Genomic DNA, 21,310 nt, shown 5'->3' on the forward strand with positions numbered 1-21,310 from the left:
CCTGGGCTAGCTGCATGAATTGGCATGTGGTTCTCAGACATGTGGCACAGAATGGGATCAATTACTGATGATCCTCTGCAGGGAATCATTCTCCTTTGATAGATGTTTCTCCATCTATGAGGATGACCTCACCTATCCTCATCATATGGCTAAAGGAAAGGTGTGGTTTTTTTTTTTCCAATTATTTGGACCTGGAGGCATTAAAGAATCTTTCTATAAAGCATTTCCGGCTGGTGTATTTCAACAAATGCAGCATTCTGGCAGGAGACATTTTAGAAAAAAATAGACTTGAAGGAAAAAAATAGTTGCTACCTGGGTGATGCTGGGATAGTTAACAATGTAACCACCAGATTTCTTTTCTCCTAGAAATTTACATGAGCATGGAAAGCGGTAACCTTTATCACTCTATTTCCAAGTGCAAGGTCTATATCGTAATACGGAAGTTAAGGGACTTCTGAATGTGTCCTTTATACATGGCAAGGCCATTAAATCTATTTTGAATATTAGTGCAGAGGTAAAGCCCTTCCACTGAGGGCAGGGAGATGTAAATGTTTCCTCAATGGCTGGAGCACTGGACTGATGTTCTTAGTCAGCAAACTGATGAGGTTGGAAGTGGATGGAGTGAAGGGCGTGTGCAGAGTAGGCTTGGATTTTATCCTGCCCATGAGTTTTGTGACAGATGTACAAATGCACAGCGGCCGCACCTATACAGACCCCCCTCTGTGTGGCACCTCATGACAGGCTCTGCTAACAAAGAAAGTGGCACAGAGGAGCTCGTAGAAAAATGTGAGGGCATCAGGGGGAAGCCATGACATGGAATGGGGTTTCCACTAGGAGACTCCCAAGCGCCTTGTACACATGCTGGGAGGAGAATGAGACCCTTGCCCTGGGCCTTGATTTCTCCCTTGGTCTGAGTGACTGTTCTGAGCCAGAGGCCACCCCACACTCTGCAACTGGAGAGGTCCTGACCTCCACCCCAGAGCCTGGGACAAGAAATTTAGTGTCCCACGTTTCCCCTGCCAAGCTTCTGCTCACCCCCAAGCCAGCTCTGGACACATGGAGTCTCGATAGACTCACTCCTGCCTAGTGTCTGGCATCCACTCCTTGCTGTACCTTCTAGAAAGAGAGAGGCACGGAGGGGCCTTCGAGATGAATGTGGCCCGTTTTCCTGAGAAGGAGAAAGAATGACACTACTCTAAATGGCCCTCACTTTTTTCCTTTTAGAAAGAAGGTTCTGTTGTGATTATGCTATCAGTGCACAAACGATCCAGTTCTGCTCCCATGGGGTGAGTGAGGCTGAAGGGAGAAAAAAGGCCTCCATGTTCCTCCCTGTCTGCGAACTGTTCCATGATGGTCAGTTCTGCAATCCAGAAAGGAACGTGTTTCCCCATTCTCACTCTTGGACCACCGGTTCCCAGCTGCCGGACAGTCATTTCCCACCTGGTCTGTGAACAGCAGGCTTGTGTGTGTTCACGGTGAGCCAGCCAGTGGAAAGTCTTTCTGTCCTTGGGTCCCCCAGAAAAATACTCAGGGTCGGTGACTTTATGAAATATTTTTAAATGCTTTTTATAATCAGAAACAAACGTTTTTGTTTTTTTGACCACTGTAGAAATATTAAGATGATATTTGACCACTGTAGAAATATTAAGATGTAAAGAAGAAAAAAATCACTTGAATGCTCCCAGCCACTCAAGTGATTGAAGAACTTGCTGCTGCTTGCAGCCTGTCTGCCAGCAGCACAATTCTGCTGTTCTCTGTAACTGACAGCCGCGATCCCAAACTGCAGTCACATCAAAAGATGACACCCTCTCTCTGTTGTTTTGGCCACTCAGCCCGATGTGGACAAGGCTGTGGAGGCTGCACAGGCTGCCTTCCAGAGGGGCTCGCCATGGCGCCGGCTGGATGCCCTGAGTCGTGGGCGGCTGCTGCACCAGCTGGCTGACCTGGTGGAGAGGGACCGCGCCACCTTGGCCGTGAGTACACGCACATGGGGGCCGGTGGGGGATGAGCCAGCCTCAGTGAGGGTCCTGTCCCCCGTGTGGTATGGGAAAAAATATCAGGGTCCTGGTATTGTGTGGTCGTGGGTCTGTTCCGTCCTTTGAGATACAGCTCTCTGGCAATACATGCAGGTGTTGATGCCTCTGGACTGAATCCCTTTCATTTTGAAGTCAGACTTTTGTCCTCTGCAGCTCAGCTTCTTGACCAAGTGGTTGTCTGTAGGAAGTTCAGCTATATCAGTGGTCTCAGACTTGGGGCACTCACAGATTGGTGACTATGAGTTAGGCCATATCCTGGTACCACCTGTATGTTTATGTACTTAACTTTTTTCTTTTTTGTATTAACTCCCTTTTATTTATTTTATTTTATTTATTTTTTTGAGACAGTCTCCCTGTCACCCAGGCTGTAGTGCAGTGATACAATCTCGGCTCACTGCAGCCTCTACCTCCCAGGTTAAAATGATTCTCTTGCCTCAGCCTCCTGAGTAGCTGGGACTACAGGTGCCTGCCACCATGCCCGGCTAATTTTTATATTTGTAATAGAGACAGGGTTTTGTCATGTTGGCCAGGTCTTGAACTCCTGGTCTCGAACTCCTGGCCTCAGGTGATCCACCAGCCTTGGCCTCCCAAAGTGCTGGGATTACAGATGTAAGCCACTGTGCCCACCCTTAACTGGCTTTTAAACTTAAGTTTAACCTCATCCTAAGAAACAATATTCATGAAATCACAGATTTGATGTGCTAATTTTATTTTTCTAATACTTACTAAAATAAATGCCACCACTTAACATAGAAAAAACTATTCTCATGTGACCTAAAATTATTCCTCAACCACCCCTGAACTGACTAGTAGCAAGCATATGTGGAGTGGTGGTGAGGGCGGGCAGGATAGCCTGGTTATAGGAAACCTCAGAGTAGGAAAGATGTAGGTTCAAATCCTCACTCTGCCACTTACTAGCTGTGTGACTTTGGATAACTTGTGAAACCTCTCTGAGATTTATTTCTTCGTGTAAAATGTCACCAATAATGATAACTCAGTGGTGTAAGAATGGTCTATTTAAGATTCTAGGCAGAAAAAAAAATTCTAGGCAGAGTCCCCAGGCATGCAGTAAGCACTAAATAGATGATAACTATTATTAATAATAGCAGTTATCATAATAAGGCGATGTGAAGACCCATTTTCTAACCTCAGCTATATGCACTGCTCGCCAGTAATTTCTAGTTACCTTAGGTGGGGAGATTGATGCAGCATACCCCATGAGGTTGGGCTGCGAAGGCATTCATCAGTTGTAAATCCATTCTTTAGCAGGATCCTCAGACTTTCCTCTGGTCTTGAGGGGGTGATCAGAGGCCACGTTGGACTGTGAGGTCCTTTGCATCCTGTCCTTGCACATCTCAGCCTCTTGTTTTTAAAAGTTGTTCCAAACCTTGAGGCCCGGTTGTAGGGGAGGAAATCTCCTTTTTGGCCTTTGATTTGGAAAAATGGTTTTTCTGATGTCAGGAACGAGCAGTAGGGTAGCCACTGTTTAAAGGAGGGTGTCAGCCAGGACACGGAAATTGCTGTTGCCCCTGAATGTGTTTCTTAGGGTGGAAGAACTCTCAGGCCTTACTCTTGGGTGCATTTCCCTAAGGGTGCATCAACACAGAAACTCAAGCTCTCCTTCCTTCCTTCCCAGTCAGCCCAGCCAGTCCACATGTTCCCCGGGTGAGGGTAGCAACCTCCCAGGGTAAGCACTTCTCTCTGAGGAGCCTCTGGTTTCTTCCTGCAACGTAAGCCAGCCTCAACACTCAAGCTGCCAAACTGGCTTTTTCAAAAACATTTCTGTTTTAACCCAGCATGAGCTCATCAGTCAGCAATGTCCGTGTGGACTAATAGCAGGCTAGAGAGGATGTGCTCTGGGCACCCCCCGAACCCTGTCCTTAAGTGTCAGTATCATCTTAGAAGCAGAGGCTGCAAAGCCACCTTCATCTTCAGCCTGCCCCATTGTCCTGGCACGACTGTGTTTTGACAGCAGACAGAGCTTTGGAGGACCTCAGAATGCAAACCCAGCAAATCACTTCTGCCATTGGGACCTCGCTGCCCACAAGAAATAAGATCCAGCTCTTTGCCACAACATGAAAGGGACAAGAGAATTACTGGCAAACACGGTTTTTAAAACTCCGACCACATCACAAGAGAGCGCCCCTTGCTCTCCACCTCGATATGGTTTCCGTGCATGTTCATGGAGCGTGTTCTCTTGCCGGCTCAGTGGTTTGACAGAGCTGGGTGTTTATTTCTGTGCTCAGTGTCTGGAAACAGATGTGGGGGATCCAGCAGCCCCTGGATGGCTTTCCTTTGCTGGGGCACCCAGGCCCTAGCTCTCCTCTTTGGGTGCTCATTTTGGGAGCTCCCAAACGGAAGCCCTCCCTATCCACTCTCCTTTTCACCCCAAGTGCCATTTCTGGGTCCTCTAGTTGTAAGGCCTGCTGTGCTGTTTTCCTGGCACTTTCCTGTCATTCTTTAGTATCTGAGGGTTATGATGTGTTAATTTCTCAGGGGGCACATTTTTCTCTTAAAATGCTAAAGGAAATAAACTTAGGAGTGGCTATGGTTTACTCATGATTGAGCCACAATAACAAGTTGTTTAAAGGATGACTGTTTCAATATGTAGTTAGCACTTATACTCACTCACCTGCAGATTTTTTTTTCTAATAATTTCCCATCTAAACCTAGTCATGACCTGGGTTTTGCTCAGAGAAATTCCATAAAACCAACCTGGTAAATTCATGTTGTCATTCCAGTAAGCAAACTTGCTGAAGTTAATAATAAAAACAAATAGCAATGCTTGTTGAATGCTCGCCATGGATGTGGCTTGTTGTAGCAATGCTTGTTGAATGCTCACCGTCACCCGCTTTTTTGAGCTGTAGGATTTTTTATCTCACTTCAGAGATGAGAAACTGAGGCCCAGAGAGGTTAAATAACCTGTCCTAGGTCACCCAGCCAGGACTGGAGGCAGAATGTTGGCTCCATGTCTTGCACTTACCCTCAGTGCTGGATGTTGAAGTCCTGTCTTTTTCCATCCCAGAAAAGAGCGAAGAATAAACTCCTGGTTCCACTGACAGATATGCAGTTACTGTCTGGCATAGGTCAGTGTTAGAGGTCTTTTGGCACTATTTGCAATTGCTAGGTTTCCCCTGGAAAACGAAAGTTCACGCTTGAGTGAAATCTATAGGAACCAACAGTAGAGTATACTTGATGTCACACTGGCCTGACTCAGTCCCTGAGCGGCAGCTGCTGGGGGCAGAACACACACCCCCAACCTAGACCAGTCCTGTGGTCTTCAGCAACCCAGTGCCCTGTCTGGGTCCCCAGGTGAGGATCACCAAGCCCTTCTCTGGTGCCTAACGGGAAGATGATGATAATCAGTGTAATCATCAGTGTTCTCATGTGAACACCAATCTAGCACTCACCATGGGTGGGCACTATGGTTGGTGCTCTGTGTCCACTGACTCCTTTCACTCTAACACTGGCCCTGTGAGGTAGGAACTGTTATTATTCTTATTTACAGATGAGGAAACTGAGGCAGGGAGAGATTCCAGGACTTCCCCAAATCCCACTTACTTAACTAGGGTTCAGCAGATGTGGTTGCCTCCTAATTAGAGGGGGCTTGGTTCATTCCTGAAGCAAAGGGGAGCTGGGGTAGCCCAAGCATCTGGAGTGGCTGTCCTGCAGTCTTTCCAGGCACACGTGTCCAGGAGCAGCCTCTAAAGGCTGGTTGCTGTTCTGGCCGGAAGTAGATGCCCCGAATTCAGCTGCTGCCTCACTGGGTGGCCTTGGCCAAGTCACTGGACCGTTAGTGTCTGTGCCTGCACCTTGAAGTGGGAATACAGTCATGAAGCTCAAAGGGTGAGACGTCAGGGAGTACGCTGGGGTTAAAGCCCTGGGCCTGAGGAGGGGCCTGGGTGAGACATTGGGGAGTGTGCTGGGGTTAAGGCCCTGGGCCTGAGGAGGGGCCTCTTCTTCCTTTGTCAATCATCACCTCACTCCACTGACTCTTTCACAAGAATCCAGCCCTGGGCTATGTGTCAGGGCGGCCACTTCCTGCAGAGGCGGATGACTGGCGGTTTCAGCGCTGGGCTCAACTGGGGCCACTTGTCTGAGGGACAAAGGGGTTCTCTTCCACCCAGGCTGGAAATAGAAAAGAATCCCTGCCATTGAGTGGCTGCACACTCGCCCTGGGTAATCACCTCCCTCACCAGCAGGGCAGTCTGCTCCCTTCCGACTCTGCATCCGACTCTGCATCCGGCCGGACTCTGCAGTGCAGGAGGGAAGGATTGCATCTTTGTGCGGGGGCGCGACCCTTCTCGGCTCGGTCACTTTCCACAGCCACACTGGCCAGCCTGGCTGAGAAGGAAGAGCCTACATCTTCCCTTTCTCTTTTGTTCGAGGAGGGCAGCTCCCACTACAGCCACCCCAAAGCCAGCTAACCTTCAGAGAGCTTCCTGGGAACACACAGGCACACACGACCGGCCACATGGCAGAGGCCACTGTGCTACAGATGGAAGATCAGATGCCAGTGTGCATTCCTTCCCAGCACGGCTTTAAATCTGCCTTGCCTCCATGCATCCTTCAAAGAGGGTGCATGTCTATGTTCTGGCCCACCACCCCACAGCCCACTTTAGGTGTTTTGAAATAAAAGCAATCCTCACACTCAGGGACAGGCCTCACTTTACATTTGGTGTCATGCTTTCTGAAGAGGTACATCTGACTGTGAGGTCTACAGAGTGATGTCCTAGGACTATGTTCTCTCCCCAACTTCCATCTTTAACAGCCTGACAGTACAAAAGAAAAGCAAATCATGTCCAAAACAGACATCATCTTGTTATTGCAGGCCTTGGAGACGATGGATACAGGGAAGCCATTTCTTCATGCCTTTTTCATCGACCTGGAGGGCTGTATTAGAACCCTCAGATACTTTGCAGGGTGGGCGGACAAAATCCAGGGCAAGACCATCCCCACAGGTGAGCAAGGTGGATTATAGCTTATATTATAGCTTATATTATAGTCCCTTTGAGGCTATATCTTTTCATTAATCCAGAGCCCCTCCTGACTGTTTCCCCAAGTCACCATTCCCAGCCCCACTCCCTCTCCAAATGGTACTGCCAATTCTTCTTCTAAGAACTTCACTTTTAAAGTTGAGGTCAAATCACTTCTGTGTATAATAGACAAGACTTGAATCTGGCACCCTTGTTGGTTTCTTTCTTGTCTTTTTATTACTTCAAGTTTCTAACCTGGATTAAGTGAGTGTATCCTTTCCCACCATGTAACCCTCTTCCAGATGACAACGTTGTGTGCTTCACCAGGCATGAGCCCATTGGTGTCTGTGGGGCCATCACTCCAGTAAGTATGGCAGCTTTTCTCAGTAGATTCTATGTAGATCCCGTCCCACTGCCCTGTGTCCTTTGGACTCAATTTCTGGTGTGTTTTTATCTGATTGCACTAGCATTGAACAAGCATTTTCTTTGTGGCATGGAACTCCATGCTTGAGGGCTGTTGAGATGGATTACACCCCATTTCTGCTCTCCTAAGGCCAGCTTTAGGCATGCCACAGAAAGCACTGTGCATTCCAGCCAGAGTGGTCAGGAATGGCCAGAATTCCCAGGAAGGTGGTCTCTTAACTGAGCCTTAAAGATAAGAAAGATTTGTTCAACAACAAAAATCATTTTCCAAGGAGTAGGAATGGCCTAGGCAAAATTGTAGAGGTGTCTGGGCTACTTGGAAGGGAACAGCAGGAAATCTGGTGGGGCTAGAGCTCAGGCAGGAGCAAAAGTGAGGAAGAGGGTGCACACACGTGGCAGGTGGTGTGGGCCAGCTTCCAGCAGCTTTGGCTGCCAAGGAGCCGGGACTTTATTCATTGGGCAGTGGGGATGCTTATAGGTGCCCCAAGAAATGCAACAGTGTTGCCTGTCTGTTTGGGACGCCTCTGGCCATTGCAACAACAGCCAGGCAGGAAGCTGGAGAGCCAGGTGGCAACATGAAGTGAGGGCTGGAAAAGTGTCCATGGCGGCAGAGAGGAGGACACGTCTTCAGCAGACGTTTTAGAGGGGGAGGTAGAACACATACAATAGCATCCTCTTTGCAAAGGTTACCTATTAGTACCACCCAGAATGCAACTTAAGAAGCGTGCAGGAATGCAGTTCTGATCATTGCACACTCCTATGTTACCCCATATACCCCAAATCCAGACCATGAAAAGCAAGTGTCCTCCACAAAGGCATCACTGGGCACATGGGACAGGGTGGGAGGGTGGATCTGGGCCCCCAAAGCCCCTGTGCTCTGTCGCAGTGGAACTTCCCGCTGCTGATGCTGGTGTGGAAGCTGGCACCCGCCCTCTGCTGTGGGAACACCATGGTCCTGAAGCCTGCGGAGCAGACTCCCCTCACCGCCCTTCATCTCGGCTCTCTGATCAAAGAGGTGAGACATCCAGAAAGAAAATATCACGTGTTCTTGGTAACATTCCCACTCCTAGGAACCAGGCCACCATCACGAGATGGGACAGTGGCAGACTGCTGGCAATTGAGTGGGAAGGGAATGACTCCCAGTGTTTTGCTTGGCGACTGCACGTTCTTTCTCCTGCTTGTGGCCACTGAGCTGGAGAAACTCCATTCCTCCCAGTGGTCCTAATGAGAATGCTTAACTCTTATTATGGGCTCAAACCTATGGTTGAGGACCCAGTGGTTTGTCTAAAGAATTTGCATGGGGGTCAACCAAGAGGGAGCCAAATATTTGGGAGGTTCTCTGGGATTTGCATTCTCAGTTTATGAAATGGTCTGTTTTTCTCCTGAGGGGTGGCCTTGCCAGCTCCAGCTGGGCGACTGCAGCTATCTGTGTGCCAGGTGCCTGCTAATCAGTGCCCTCTGCTCTGAATTCAATCTCTTCTCCCTCAGACAGCCAGAACTTAGGGAAATAGAGGCCCAAAGGGACACCTCCTTCCAGACATACCTTTTGTCATTCCATCCCCAGGTTGTATGGAGCAAAGATTTAGAGAAAGCAACAGAAAGCAAAGAGGGACAGAAGGAAAGATCCTTTCCTTTCTCTTCTTAGTCGGACTGATATGACTGGGAGGCAGGTCCATGGTTGCTTAGAGGCAAGGTGGGAACAGCTGGTGATGAGTCAGTTTCTCGCTTTCCTTTGGTGATGTGGGGCATAATTAAGTCACACTGGTGAGACTTAGGAATTTGAAAATCCCAACTGTTAAGAAACAGTGCCTAAAAATCTAAAGACTCAAGCACCATGCCTAAAATCTTGACCTTCTGAAATAATGTGTTCTAAGTAAGCCTCAGGACAGGTGGGGAAGAGCGTCCTCCACCTCGTTTGTTTTTCTTGCCTGATAAAGAGGCTTAGTATATGAAAAACACGAGGCATGAACATGAACGAGGTGGCAGTCCCTGCCTTCCAGAAGGGCTTGCTCCAGGTGAGACTTAGGTTGAACAAGCAAAGAACTTTAAGGGAGTGATACCTTGTCACCATTTGGAACAATAACGGATCTGATTAATAAATGAAAACTGGGCTGGGAGCAGTGGCTCGTGCCTGTAATCCCAGCACTTTAGGAGGCCGAGGCAGGCGGATCATGAGGTCAGGAGATCGAGACCATCCTGGCTAACATGGTGAAACCCCGTCTTTACTAAAAATACAAAAAATTAGCCCGGCATGGTGGCGGGCGCCTGTAGTCCCAGCTACTCGGGAGGCTGAGGCAGGAGAATGGCATGAACTCGGGAGGCGGAGGTTGCAGTGAGCCGAGATCGCGACTGCACTCCAGCCTGGGTGACAGAGAGAGACTCCATCTCAAAAAAAAAAAAAAAAAAAGAAGAAAAGAAAAAAAGAAAACTGAAGCTCTGGGCAGATGTTTTGCAGGTGCTTCTGATCCTGGGCAGGGGGTTGTGATCAAGCTGCCCCTCTCCCCTTAACACATACACACACTCTCTCTCACACACACACACTCCCCACCAACATGGAAAGGTGCTGTGCTACAAGTGGGCCATGGCTACCTTGCAGCATAATGACACATTTGCACTGCACATCACTTTGGGATGGGGTCCCCCCTGGAAGGAGAAGTGGGCATCTTCCCTTGCCCAGCCTGCACACTGGGCTGGCAGTAGGGGGTAAAAAGCCCAGGTCAGCTCCTAGGGTGCCCAAGGGCAACTGCATCTGGGTCCTGGGTAAATCCACCCCGGCCCGGGCTTCCCTGGGGGATGTGACACAGCCACGGCTCTCTCGGCCCAAATGTGGATCCATGGTGGGTGAAGTCCGTTCTTCTTCAAGTGCTATCTTGGTTTCTTCCCAGGCCGGGTTCCCTCCAGGAGTGGTGAACATCGTGCCAGGATTCGGGCCTACAGTGGGAGCAGCAATTTCTTCTCACCCTCAGGTCAACAAGATCGCCTTCACCGGGTCCACAGAGGTAACCCTCCTCACGGGGTGCTGGTGAAAGTGAAAGTGGCGCGTTACTTGACACCCGTGAACTTTTCCTTTGACAGGCTTTAATATGGTTTGTTTTTCTTCTAAATTTGACCATGTTTTAGTATATAACAACCAGTTTTAAAAGTCACTGGCCTGGTTTCCAAAGTAAATAAATATCCAATAGAATTCAGAAGCCTTAGAAGAAAAGATTGAGAGATAAGATAAAGTAAAAATGTAAAATATTCATCTGTCAAACAACACCATAATTAAGATTAAGAGATAAATAACAAGCTCAGAGAAAAATAGTTGTGATGCATGCAGTGCTCCAAGAATTTATATCCATCATATGTAAAGTGCTCCTACAAATCAATGAAAAAAAAAAAAAACTGAATGGTAGAAAAATGGGTAGTTCAGAGAATAGAAATACTAAATGCCCAATAAGCTTAAACTAGTTTGCTGGTAATCAGGAAAATGCAAATTCAAACAAAATCGGACTCTCCTTTTGCCTGCCAGTTTGCTAAAAACTGAAATGATACTACTGAGAATATGGGGAAGCAGGCACTCACCGACACTTTCCCTAAGATGACGGTGTTTTGGTAGCACTCATCCAACATTTATAAGTGAAAAACTTTTTGATTCAGAAGCTCCATTTAAAAAAAACAAGCTACTTAAAGAAATTTTCTCATAAGGCTTCAGGGACATATTTTCAAGGATGTTATGTTCATTCTATGAAATGTTTTACAGCCGTTACAACAAGGAAAGCTGTCCATGATCTATTGTTGAAGCACACAACAGCAAACTGTAGAAAATTACCCACAATATGATCCCATTCATAAAAGTGTGTGCTTGTAGAAGTAGAAATTGTCTGGAAGGATTCCCAAGAAATCATTACTGATTGCCACCTATGGGGTGGGCTCAGGGGCAGAGCATGAGGGAAGCTGAAGGCTTTCTCCCTTTAATTTACATACATCTCTGTGTGGAATTACTTCTAATGAGAAAGTACTTCTTCTGTACTTAAAAAAGAAAAAAACACCGACTGCAATCAGTGTCCCCATCCCCCTCCTCAGTTAGTCCAGCCCTAATGGATGCCGTTACTCTCCTTGGGGACAGACATTGTCCCTGTGGATGGATTCCAGACCTCATTCAGCCATCACCCATGAGCTTGCTGATGTTTAAAATGCACTTACACCTTAGCTTTGGAGAAAACAGTCTTAGACCCGAAAGAGCCCGGGCTGCCCCTTGCTAGCTTCTGGCTCTAGGCCTCCGTGTCTGTGCTGGTCTCTGAGGGTCTTCCCAGCTCTGAAGTTCACGGTGCTAGGCTTTACTTGTTGCCCTAGATAAGTCACCAAGTCATGATGGGCCAGCCCACCCCTCCAGGGGTGCGGTGGGCAATGGGAGAGACCCCAGGGGGGCGTTAAGCATGACTGGTGAGTGGCTCTTCTGCTCATAGTGCACCCCTTCACTCCCTGCCTGTCTGCAGCAGCCTCAGTCTTACAGTGTGTTTCCAGAGAATTGGCTCCTTCTCATCCTGAAGGCTGGCTGCCCCCGCTACTTCTCTAACACTTGGAGGTTCCCTCAGATCACACCAAAGAGCCACACAGAACCAACTCCCTATTGGGCTGTTGGAATTTCAGCTGTTTCTAGTGATGGGTAGAGTCACCCCGTGGTCCCTGAAACCCTTCACCAGACTGGCTGGACCAGTCTTCTGGGCTCAGAAGGACGGGCACCAGGACAGGTGAGCAGGTGGTGGCCCTGTTTTCAGCCAGCTGTGTGGGCTCCTAGAGGCTCCAACTCCCACCTGTAAGTGGAGCAGCTCAGACCAAGGATCCCAGGATGTCGTGGTCTAGCATGGGAAGAGATGCTGGCAGACGGGAGGAGATGCTGGCAGAGGCCAGGAGAGTGAAGTGACACCATCGGGGCCTGGAGCGCCTGGGCAGAGAGCGAGGTGGTGGCAGTACCACCCAGGCTTGTCCAGAATGTTCGCTGATGTTTGCATCTGGGCCAAGTTCAGCCACATCCAAGGTACATTGTGGTCTGTGTTCTGTCCTGGAGGTTGGAAAACTGGTTAAAGAAGCTGCCTCCCGGAGCAATCTGAAGCGGGTGACGCTGGAGCTGGGAGGGAAGAACCCTTGCATCGTGTGCGCTGATGCTGACTGTGAGTCTCTGCCTCCTGGGCTTTGCTGGGGCTTCGGGGCACCCATCCATCTCTCCCCACTTCCTGGCCTGAATTCAAAACCAACTGAGAGTAAGATGCATGCACACACAGTGGGGATACTTCCACCCTGGGCATCCCGCCCACAGTCAGCCAGCCGCAGACAGGCAGGTGGACATCAAAATGCCAGCTTTACTTGTAGTAGAAAGCTGCCTTCTACTGCCAAAATGACATGGCTTGAGTGGCACCTGAGAGGCTGCCTGTTTCTGCGCCTCCACCTTAAGTTTACCCACCTGTTCCTGCAGAGCTGGGGTCACGAGAAGCAGGTCTGACTTCTCCTCCAGAGCCCCTGGGAGTAGGGGGGAGGGCAAGTGCCACCCACTCCCAGTCATTCATTCTTCTCACTTCCAAGTCACATTTCCTAGCATATGTTTTAAGATCCCTGAAGAGTGGAGATGCTTTTTCCTTGTGTCTCAGATGTGATAAATCAGAGGAGGGCAGTAGCAACTGATCCTTCAAATTACCCTCTTTGCCTGGTTCTAGGCCTGCACCCCTGCCCTGGGAAGGCAACCTGCCCAGCAGTTTGGGGGCAGCTTGTGTCTTGCCAGAGCCAAATGACACAACATTAAAATATATGCTATTGTTGGTTGCCACGTCCACAAGAGGGAAGAAAGGGCTGGTCGGGCATTCATTCGCCCTGCTGACAGCGTCAGCTATCAAAAGGTGTGACTTCCCAAGTGCCTTAAAACACCTTTACCTTAAAGAATAACCTCCCCCACCTGTCCACTGGTGCCAGAAATTCCTGTCATGGAGCCTTTCATTTCACACTCAGATAAGGTTGGAATTGCAAATATCTCTAAGAAAAATGACCCTGGCACAATTTCTTACTAAGGCGTAGATAACTGATATCAGTTCCCTTCTGGCAGCTGGCTTTCACAATGGCAGAAAGGACAGGAGGAGGAAACAGGCTCTCAGGAAGGAAAGGGGAGCTGGGTATGAAGACGGACTGCCCATTTCTTGCTTGGGTTAGTGTTCCAGCAGTTAGTGTGGAAGCACCCGTTCGTGCTATGAAAAGCAAGTGGTTTTTGGAGCCACATGGAGTGTTTCTGGCACTGTGACTCACATTTGGAGTCCCAAACAGCCAAGACTCCTGTTTTGCATTCCTGTGCCACCATATCTGGATACTCCACCTACACTGAAATTCATCTTCTTCCTCTCGGGAGGAAAACTGCAGCTAAAGCACAGGAGTAATTGTGTTTGGGGCTTGATTTTACTTACAAGGGTCATAAAAACATGCCGTGTAGCCACCTCCTACTCCTCATCAGGGCAGTGCCAGTCCACAAATTACATCCTGACATAACCAGCATCCCAGGCAAGACATCAAGGGTAACAAGCCACCATTCCCCTGCCCCTTCGCCTCACCCCTAGCTCCATCAGGAGCAGGAAATGAGTCTGTTATTTTGGAGGAGGGTCCGTTCCAAGTTGGGACCTGGCCCAGCCAGCTGCAGGGGTCGAGAGTGCAGAGAGGTACCCCCAAACCTTATGGTGCGTTCCTGCTGCCACTGAAACTTGCACAAATGACTCAGCTAGATAGGAGCAGCCTCCTTCTCAAAGCCAAGGGCAAAGTCCCTTGGAGCAGCCCTGATGGAATTGGAATGGATCACCTTCCAATGCCCAGAGCCACTGCCAGCCTCTATGCAAAAGAAAGCTGCATTTCTTAAGCAAGCGGTAGTGCAGGGGGTTGGTGGTGATGAAACTAGCCAAGGGTTGAACACTAGAAACCCCTCTGTAGATGTAAATGACATCCCAATACCATTCTTATCCACTAAGCGTGTCCCCCAAGATCTTATTCTCTAAACGCCCTCTAGCTGGATTTGAATAACTGGTTTTTAGCTCAATGTCAGCTCTACAACTTAGAGTCAGACCTTTCAAGTCACGCACATAATGTTACCTTACTTAATAAGACCCTTCTTTTACTCAAGGTGGAAAATTTTGGCTTCTTTAGAAGTTTCGCCAGTGGGCCTACATCAATAATTACCAAAGTTTATTCTATAAAACATTAGTCCTCTAGAAAAAGGGGAGGGGAGGGTTACATAGGCAAGTGAAATGAGGAATGCTATGATTCTCTGGACTTATTAGCATATTAAAGGTACTGAGAAGTCCTGCAGTCAGGGAATTGATTTAACCCCAAACTTGGTGGACCCCAAAATCCTTTCTCCCTTCCTCTCTGGGAAAGTCTGCAAACAAAATTAATTTCTGAAATGCAGCCATCCTGGGGCCTGTTTTCTTGTGTAGGCAATTAGAATTGCAGCTGTCGCCAGTCCTGCTTTAACGACTTAATCGCTTCCTCTCACTCCGCCCGCCTCCCTCGCCCCGCCCCCTCCAGTGGACTTGGCAGTGGAGTGTGCCCATCAGGGAGTGTTCTTCAACCAAGGCCAGTGTTGCACAGCAGCCTCCAGGGTGTTCGTGGAGGAGCAGGTCTACTCTGAGTTTGTCAGGCGGAGCGTGGAGTATGCCAGGAAACGGCCCGTGGGAGACCCCTTCGACGTCAAAACAGAACAGGGGCCTCAGGTAATCCCCCTGGTGTGTCTAAACCCATGGTGCTTGTCTAGGGGCTGAAGCAGGCAGTCCCATGGCCACGGCCTACAGGATCCCTCTCCATGGAAGGAACACTGACTTGCCCTACCCAGGAGGCTTTCTTTTCTTTAGAAACTGATCAGCAACACAATCCCATCAGGTCCCGGGTCAGGTCCTGGGGACTCATGGAAGGGGGCAGGACACACTGAGGCATGGGAGGAGGGCGCTGTTCCCAGGGCAGAAGGCCATCTGCCTGCACCCTCCACTCTCCAGGATGGTCTCCCTACAGAAAAGGGGCTGTAGGCTGGCTGAAGGCAGCAGAGTGCAGGCAGGGTGTGGCCTGGTGTCTCAGTGGCAGCCCAAGGCCCTCAAGCCCACGTGGGTTACAGAACAAGGTGAACCATCAGAAACCAAACAATCCCAGATGGAGAGAGCCTGGGGCATGAGAATGTATCTCCAGGCAGTAGGAGCATGTATCTGGAGGCCGAGTTTGGGAAGCCAAGGACAGGATGAAAATGATCATAACCACGAGATTTAATATCCTCTTTAAAAGGGCACATCCTGTATCACTTTCTTACTAATTATGAAGTGAAGCAGATGGATAAATATTTAAAAGAGGGCAGCCTGACCATCCCATGCATTATTGAAATGGAGCTCAGCAGCCACTCACTTTGCTTTTAGCCAAAGTCCTGCCCCAGCCACAAAATTTCAAGTCACATGTCTGTGACTTCTCCACTTGTGTCTATCCCGGGAGGCTGCCACTTCCCCCACTGTGACAGCGTTGCATGTTTACAGGGGAGGCTGCTGTGGATCTGAGCTCAGATGTGGCCCTGGGCTTTATGAAAGTCACAAAAATCCTTCCATGCCTCAGTTTCCTCATCTGGAGAACGGGGAGTAATCAATGAATATTATGAGAATTTCATGGCACCTAGGAAGTATTCAATTGTGGACAGGTTTTATTTTTAAAGAGGAGGAAGCTTTAAATGACAGGTTCTGCAGTCTAGGTGGCAGTGAGTGTCTGTGCATGACATCAGGCTGTCCTGTGGGGATGCCCTGGCTGGGGAAGAAGGGAGGGCCTCGTGGAGGAGGGGTGGGTTTCTGGTCATTAGTGCCCACCCTCCACTGGCCCCAGCCCACACACTCCGATGCCACGTGACCCTGGCAGAAAGCACTTCTTCCTGTGGCTAACATTCCTTCTCCTCAGTCATTGCCTGCCCAGCCTCTGCCCCAAACCCAGCAGTCAGTGACACAAGGTTGTCTAATGGCCTCGGTTGGATTTCAGATCTGAACGCAAACATGACCACAAGTCATTATGGAATCCGCTGTGATTTTTAAAGCTAATCCAGAATCAGTGGGAAATGTGTGAACTGATCCCCATACGGAAGGAACTTTTTTACCCCATCGTTATTTGTAAGTCTCTTTCCGTGGCTGTTTTCGTGGCTTGTGCCTGATGTCTCAGTCTTGACTTTTGAGGCCAGATACACCAATTTCTTCCAAGAGAACAGATGGAGGCAGAATGGGTGCTGATTTCATCAGTGCATTTATGCCACCACTCAAAGTCCTTTTGAAAGCTCACTAAAGCCGTCTAACCTCAGCATATTATTTTAGCATGCTGTTAGCATTTTTTTTTTCTTCCAAAGTGCTTTTTCATCTACGGTAATAAGATTTTACTCTGAGAGGACTTACAGCTGTCTAAATAGTCCTGTCTGCCTCATGCCTGTAAAACAGCTAGCTGACCTAGATCCGGGTCCACGGCCGGGCTAGCGCTCACAGGAATGCTCCAAAATCATTCAGGTTTATTTGGCAACTGAGCAACGAGGCATATAAACATTATGCAGGCCACCTGGCCAGGCAGGATCCGGCAGTGTCCTCCCGGCAGAGAGCTGAGCACAGCCTTGAGCCAGTCCTGTGGGGGCCATATTTCCCTGTTTCTGGTGTTGTGCCCTGCCGCGTCATCTCACTTCCTGGCAGGTCTCTCTTCCTGTACTGTAAGGCACCAGCTGACATTTCATGGAGGATTATTAGATTTAAACAATGTGTTCCTACAGACTCTCCAGGGAGTGTTGAGTTTGGATGTGTAGGATTTCCACAGGGACCCAACACTGCCTGCAGGACAAACAGGGTCTTCCAGATGGCATATGCCCAGCAGCCAGGGAGGACCTGCAGTTGGGTGAAGCCCCTGTGGCCCTTTTGGCCCCTCAGGGAGAAGAGCAGCTCAGCAACATCTGGAACTGTTAACCTGAGACTTGGTTCACCCAGAGAGAAGTTGAGAGAACCTTGAGCTCTTCTGGGATCTGTTGCAAAGCTGTTTTTGTTACATTTATTTTGTTACTTGTTTTTGTTACTTTTTTTGAGTGGAGTACACATAAGTGGGTCAAATCCCAAAACGCCTAAAAACATCTACAGTGAAAGGGTTCCCGCCCCCCCCGCCCCCATCTTTGTACACCTGGTTCTTAACCCTTCCTCCCATGGGTATCCCCAGTTCTTAGTTCCTCATGTCTCTCGCTAGAATGTTTTCATGTGTATACAAGCAGATATGAATGCAAGTCCTGATTGCCTTTGTTATTTTTACACGAAAGTTACCATGATAGTATATTATCTTGCACTATGTTTATTGTTCCCTAAAAAAAACTTGAAGAGCTCTTTATACCAGTCCATGGGAACCTGCCTGATTCTTTTTCACGTGTGTACAGAATTCTGCTGGATGAAGCCACCAGAATTTCAGTAACGTCTTCTGATTAGCATGTGGGTATGTGCAGCCACACACAAGGCCTCAGAGTATGTAATTTCACACACACACAAGGAGATCCCTGGGACAGCTTCCCCAAACTGGGTTGCTAAGTGGGAACACATTTGTAATTTCCTTAAGTGTTGCTGAATTACCTTCCATAGAGGCTGACCCAATGTGTATTCCTACCAATATTCTAGAAGCTTGTCTGTTTCTTGACCCTTTCCAACAGAATATGGATTTTTTTCCCATCTGAGAGTTAAAAATGGTATCTTGTTTCATTTTAATATGCATGTACCTCTTACAATAACCAAGAACATCTATTATATATTTAAAAACCATTTGTATTTCCTTTGTTATCAAATGTGCATTTGCTTTGCATCTCTTTCTTTCAAAATGTTGGGCATTTTTCTTATCACTTCTAAGACCTCTTTACATACATAGTAGAGAGATTAGCTTTCTATGAATATGACTTGTTAATATTTTTTCCAAGTCAGTTGTTTTGCTCTTTGTTATGATAATTTTGCTCCCCTTCTTGCTTTTTTTTTTTTTTTTTTTTAACATACTCAAAATTATACATCTTTTCTTTTTTGGCCTCTGCATTTTGAGTCATTAGAAGGCACTCCAAGTTCACAGAAGTCTCCCACATATAAAACATTTATGGTTTTGTTTTTCCTGGTTATGTCTTTGATCTATTTGGAGTTTGGCCTGGTATAAGGTGTGAGGTATGGATCTGAGTTAGTATTTTTAAACTGGGTCCATATTTCACGAGATGATTGGGCAAGTGGCATACATGGTTTATGCCTTCTCTCCTGCTCCTCCAGGACAGACTGTCATACAATCGCACCACTGGGTTTGCTTGTTTTTCTGTTTATGATTATTGGAATAAAACCAGTTTTCCTATCTAAAAGTCCCAGCTAAAGTAAACCTAGTAAAGCTTTGTCTCTCCTAGCCAAAGAGGAGGGAGACCAGCCACAGATCATGATAAAGGACAGGATTCCCTTAGATTTCAGGAAGAAGGCCCAGTGGAGGGGGCAGAAAGAGCGTTTTCCCCCTTGAGCAGTCTCCCAAAAGGGTGTGCTTTTGACAACTGGTCGGTAGCATGTTCACAAACTGTGTGTCAGGCTGGTGGTATAGGGCAAACTCCAGCCAAGGAGACGTCTAGACAAGATAGCAAAAGGAAGAACCTTTCTCATGAGCTGTTCCCCACTAACCAAGGAGCAGCCCCTCTGCCCCACCTGGAGTTTCATTCTGCTTTGTCCCCAGGAGTGTTGAGTAAGGTGGTTAGCTTTTCTTCTCGCTTCTCTGCATCATGATAGGAGAATTCCAGTAACTATAACCCTGAGTCATGGTGCCAACTGATCAGGGCACAGGGTTGCCAGGTGATACATGGCACCCAGGTAGACATGAATTTCAGATAAACAGTGAATGCACTTTTAGCTTAAGTATATCCCAAATATTGTTTTGGGACATGCTTTATACTAAAAAAAAATTATGTGTCATTTTTCTGAAATTCAGATTCACTGGGCATCCTGTATTTTTATTTGCTAAATTTGGCAACCTGAGTAGAATGTAAAGATTTGGGAGAGGAAAGAATGTGACCATTTCAGACCTGTGTCACCCATGGACTAACTTTGCTGCATGGAAAAGGGAGATAGAAGTGTAAATAAGTCCCAAACCTCCAGAGGACGAGATAAGTCTATCTCCCCATCTCTCCCCTGCTCCAAAGAGTCCAGCTCTGTGCATCAGAGGAATATTTGCCTGCAAGGCACATTAGTTACATGGATCATGACTTGCCAAGAATGTGCAGAGGAAGGACGGCTGATCATGTTGAAGGCCACTGAAAACATGTGATGGCAGCCACTGCCCAGAAGGAAGCCAGGCTGCGCTTTTTGTTTGTGTTTTGCAGATTGATCAAAAGCAGTTCAACAAAATCTTAGAGCTGATCGAGAGTGGGAAGAAGGAAGGAGCCAAGCTGGAATGTGGGGGCTCAGCCATGGAAGACAAGGGGCTCTTCATCAAACCCACTGTCTTCTCAGAAGTCACAGACAACATGCGGATTGCCAAAGAGGAGGTACAAGGGGGCTGTGGCAAGACTACGGCCTGCAGGGCCTTTCAAACAGGAGTCCTTCCCTAGGGCCCAGGGATCCCAGAAATCCTTGTGATCTGAGCGTGTTTTTGTTTTTGTTGTTGTTGTTGTTGTTGTTTCTGTGTGGTCTTTCCCCTCTCCTTTGGGGTCCCTAGGGAAGCCGTTTTGTCCCTGCTTCTGGTGAACTCCAAGCATGATACAGCAAGTACCTTGTTTGTTCTAGCTAGTTTTCACTCATGGCTCACCCTCTCTGGGGAGCAGCAAGCCCTCTCTGATCTAACACACCGGGTCCCTGAGTCAGTCATGCAACTGCAGGTGGAGAACTGTTGCCACCTGTGGGTTTTGCCAGGGATCAATTCAAGAACCTGTGGATTCGGGACCCAAAGCCGCCTTCAGGGCCCCCCAGACTAAACTTCAAGTGTTCACTCAAGGAACATGTCACAGCTGGAATTCTTATTGACATTTTCCACCACGGATGTCTTGGAAATGAGGGAAATTAAGGAGACTCCCCCACTCACATAAGAGTGTAAATCTTTGTCTTTCAACCCCGCTTACACTAGATGGGAACTGGTTCCCCCACAGCATTTGTAAGAGGAGAGCTGGATCCCAGGAGGTTAGACCCTGGACATGGTCTTTTGGGGCACATAAAAGGATGAGTCCCTGCCAAGGGCTTTCTGGGGCAGGTATTTTAGAGGTGTCTTCCTCGAGATTGTTATGTGCGGTGATGGCATAAAGCTCAGCTCCTTAAACATCCCTGTGACGAGAGGTCCTGGGGAACCCGGAAAGTATTTTGGCAGGCCAGGCACCATCCTGCCAGCTTATAATTACGTGTAATATTGAATCAATTACAAGCTCCCTTCAAAATCACCTTTAAATGTTCAAGCCTTAGTTCTTCCATTTCCTTTTCTCTGCTATATCACAAACTGTGGTGAATATTGTGCCATTCCTTTCTCTGGTAATTATTATGGAAATGTTCTAGGGTATCTTCATTGGTTGGAAACACAGCTCCAAGAGGTAGGAGCACAGTCTTACAAAGTGCCTGCAAATATCCTTCAAGACAACTCTCAAAAAAGTTACCCAAAGGTTTTGTCTTCTGTGCATCTATGGGTTACTCCAAGACTCTCTGGCTGGGTTTCTCAGAAACCCTGATGACAACAAGACATCTTAAACACAACATACATTTTTTGTTATTATTTTTTATTTTTGTTTCATTTTAATCCTTCCCTTCAGTCTTCAACGGTAATGCAGCTAAAGAAATCTTTGGACGTTCTTTCTTCTCTAATCATCATTTTTCATGCATGTGTGTGCTCTGGGTATATGAAAGATGTGTA

At 47.8% G+C, this 21,310-nt stretch overlaps 1 protein-coding gene across 3 annotated transcripts in view; it reads left to right on the forward strand.

The window, feature by feature from the left end:
* ALDH1A3 (aldehyde dehydrogenase 1 family member A3) overlaps positions 1-21,310 on the forward strand; it is a 36,297-nt gene that overhangs the window by 6,123 nt on the left and 8,864 nt on the right. The window contains exons 3-10 of one of the 3 annotated variants that reach the window (XM_025391390.1): positions 1,833-1,973; positions 6,868-6,997; positions 7,315-7,376; positions 8,322-8,450; positions 10,321-10,434; positions 12,486-12,588; positions 14,972-15,156; positions 19,800-19,964. In XM_025391390.1, the coding sequence (XP_025247175.1) occupies positions 1,833-1,973; positions 6,868-6,997; positions 7,315-7,376; positions 8,322-8,450; positions 10,321-10,434; positions 12,486-12,588; positions 14,972-15,156; positions 19,800-19,964 (1,029 nt within the window). The remainder of the gene's footprint in view (positions 1-1,832; positions 1,974-6,867; positions 6,998-7,314; positions 7,377-8,321; positions 8,451-10,320; positions 10,435-12,485; positions 12,589-14,971; positions 15,157-19,799; positions 19,965-21,310) is intronic. The other 2 variants (XM_025391391.1, XM_025391392.1) reach the window with 2 other exon arrangements.

This window comes from Theropithecus gelada, chromosome 7b (genome assembly GCF_003255815.1).
Source record: "Theropithecus gelada isolate Dixy chromosome 7b, Tgel_1.0, whole genome shotgun sequence".
Taxonomy (NCBI): Eukaryota; Metazoa; Chordata; class Mammalia; order Primates; family Cercopithecidae; genus Theropithecus; species Theropithecus gelada.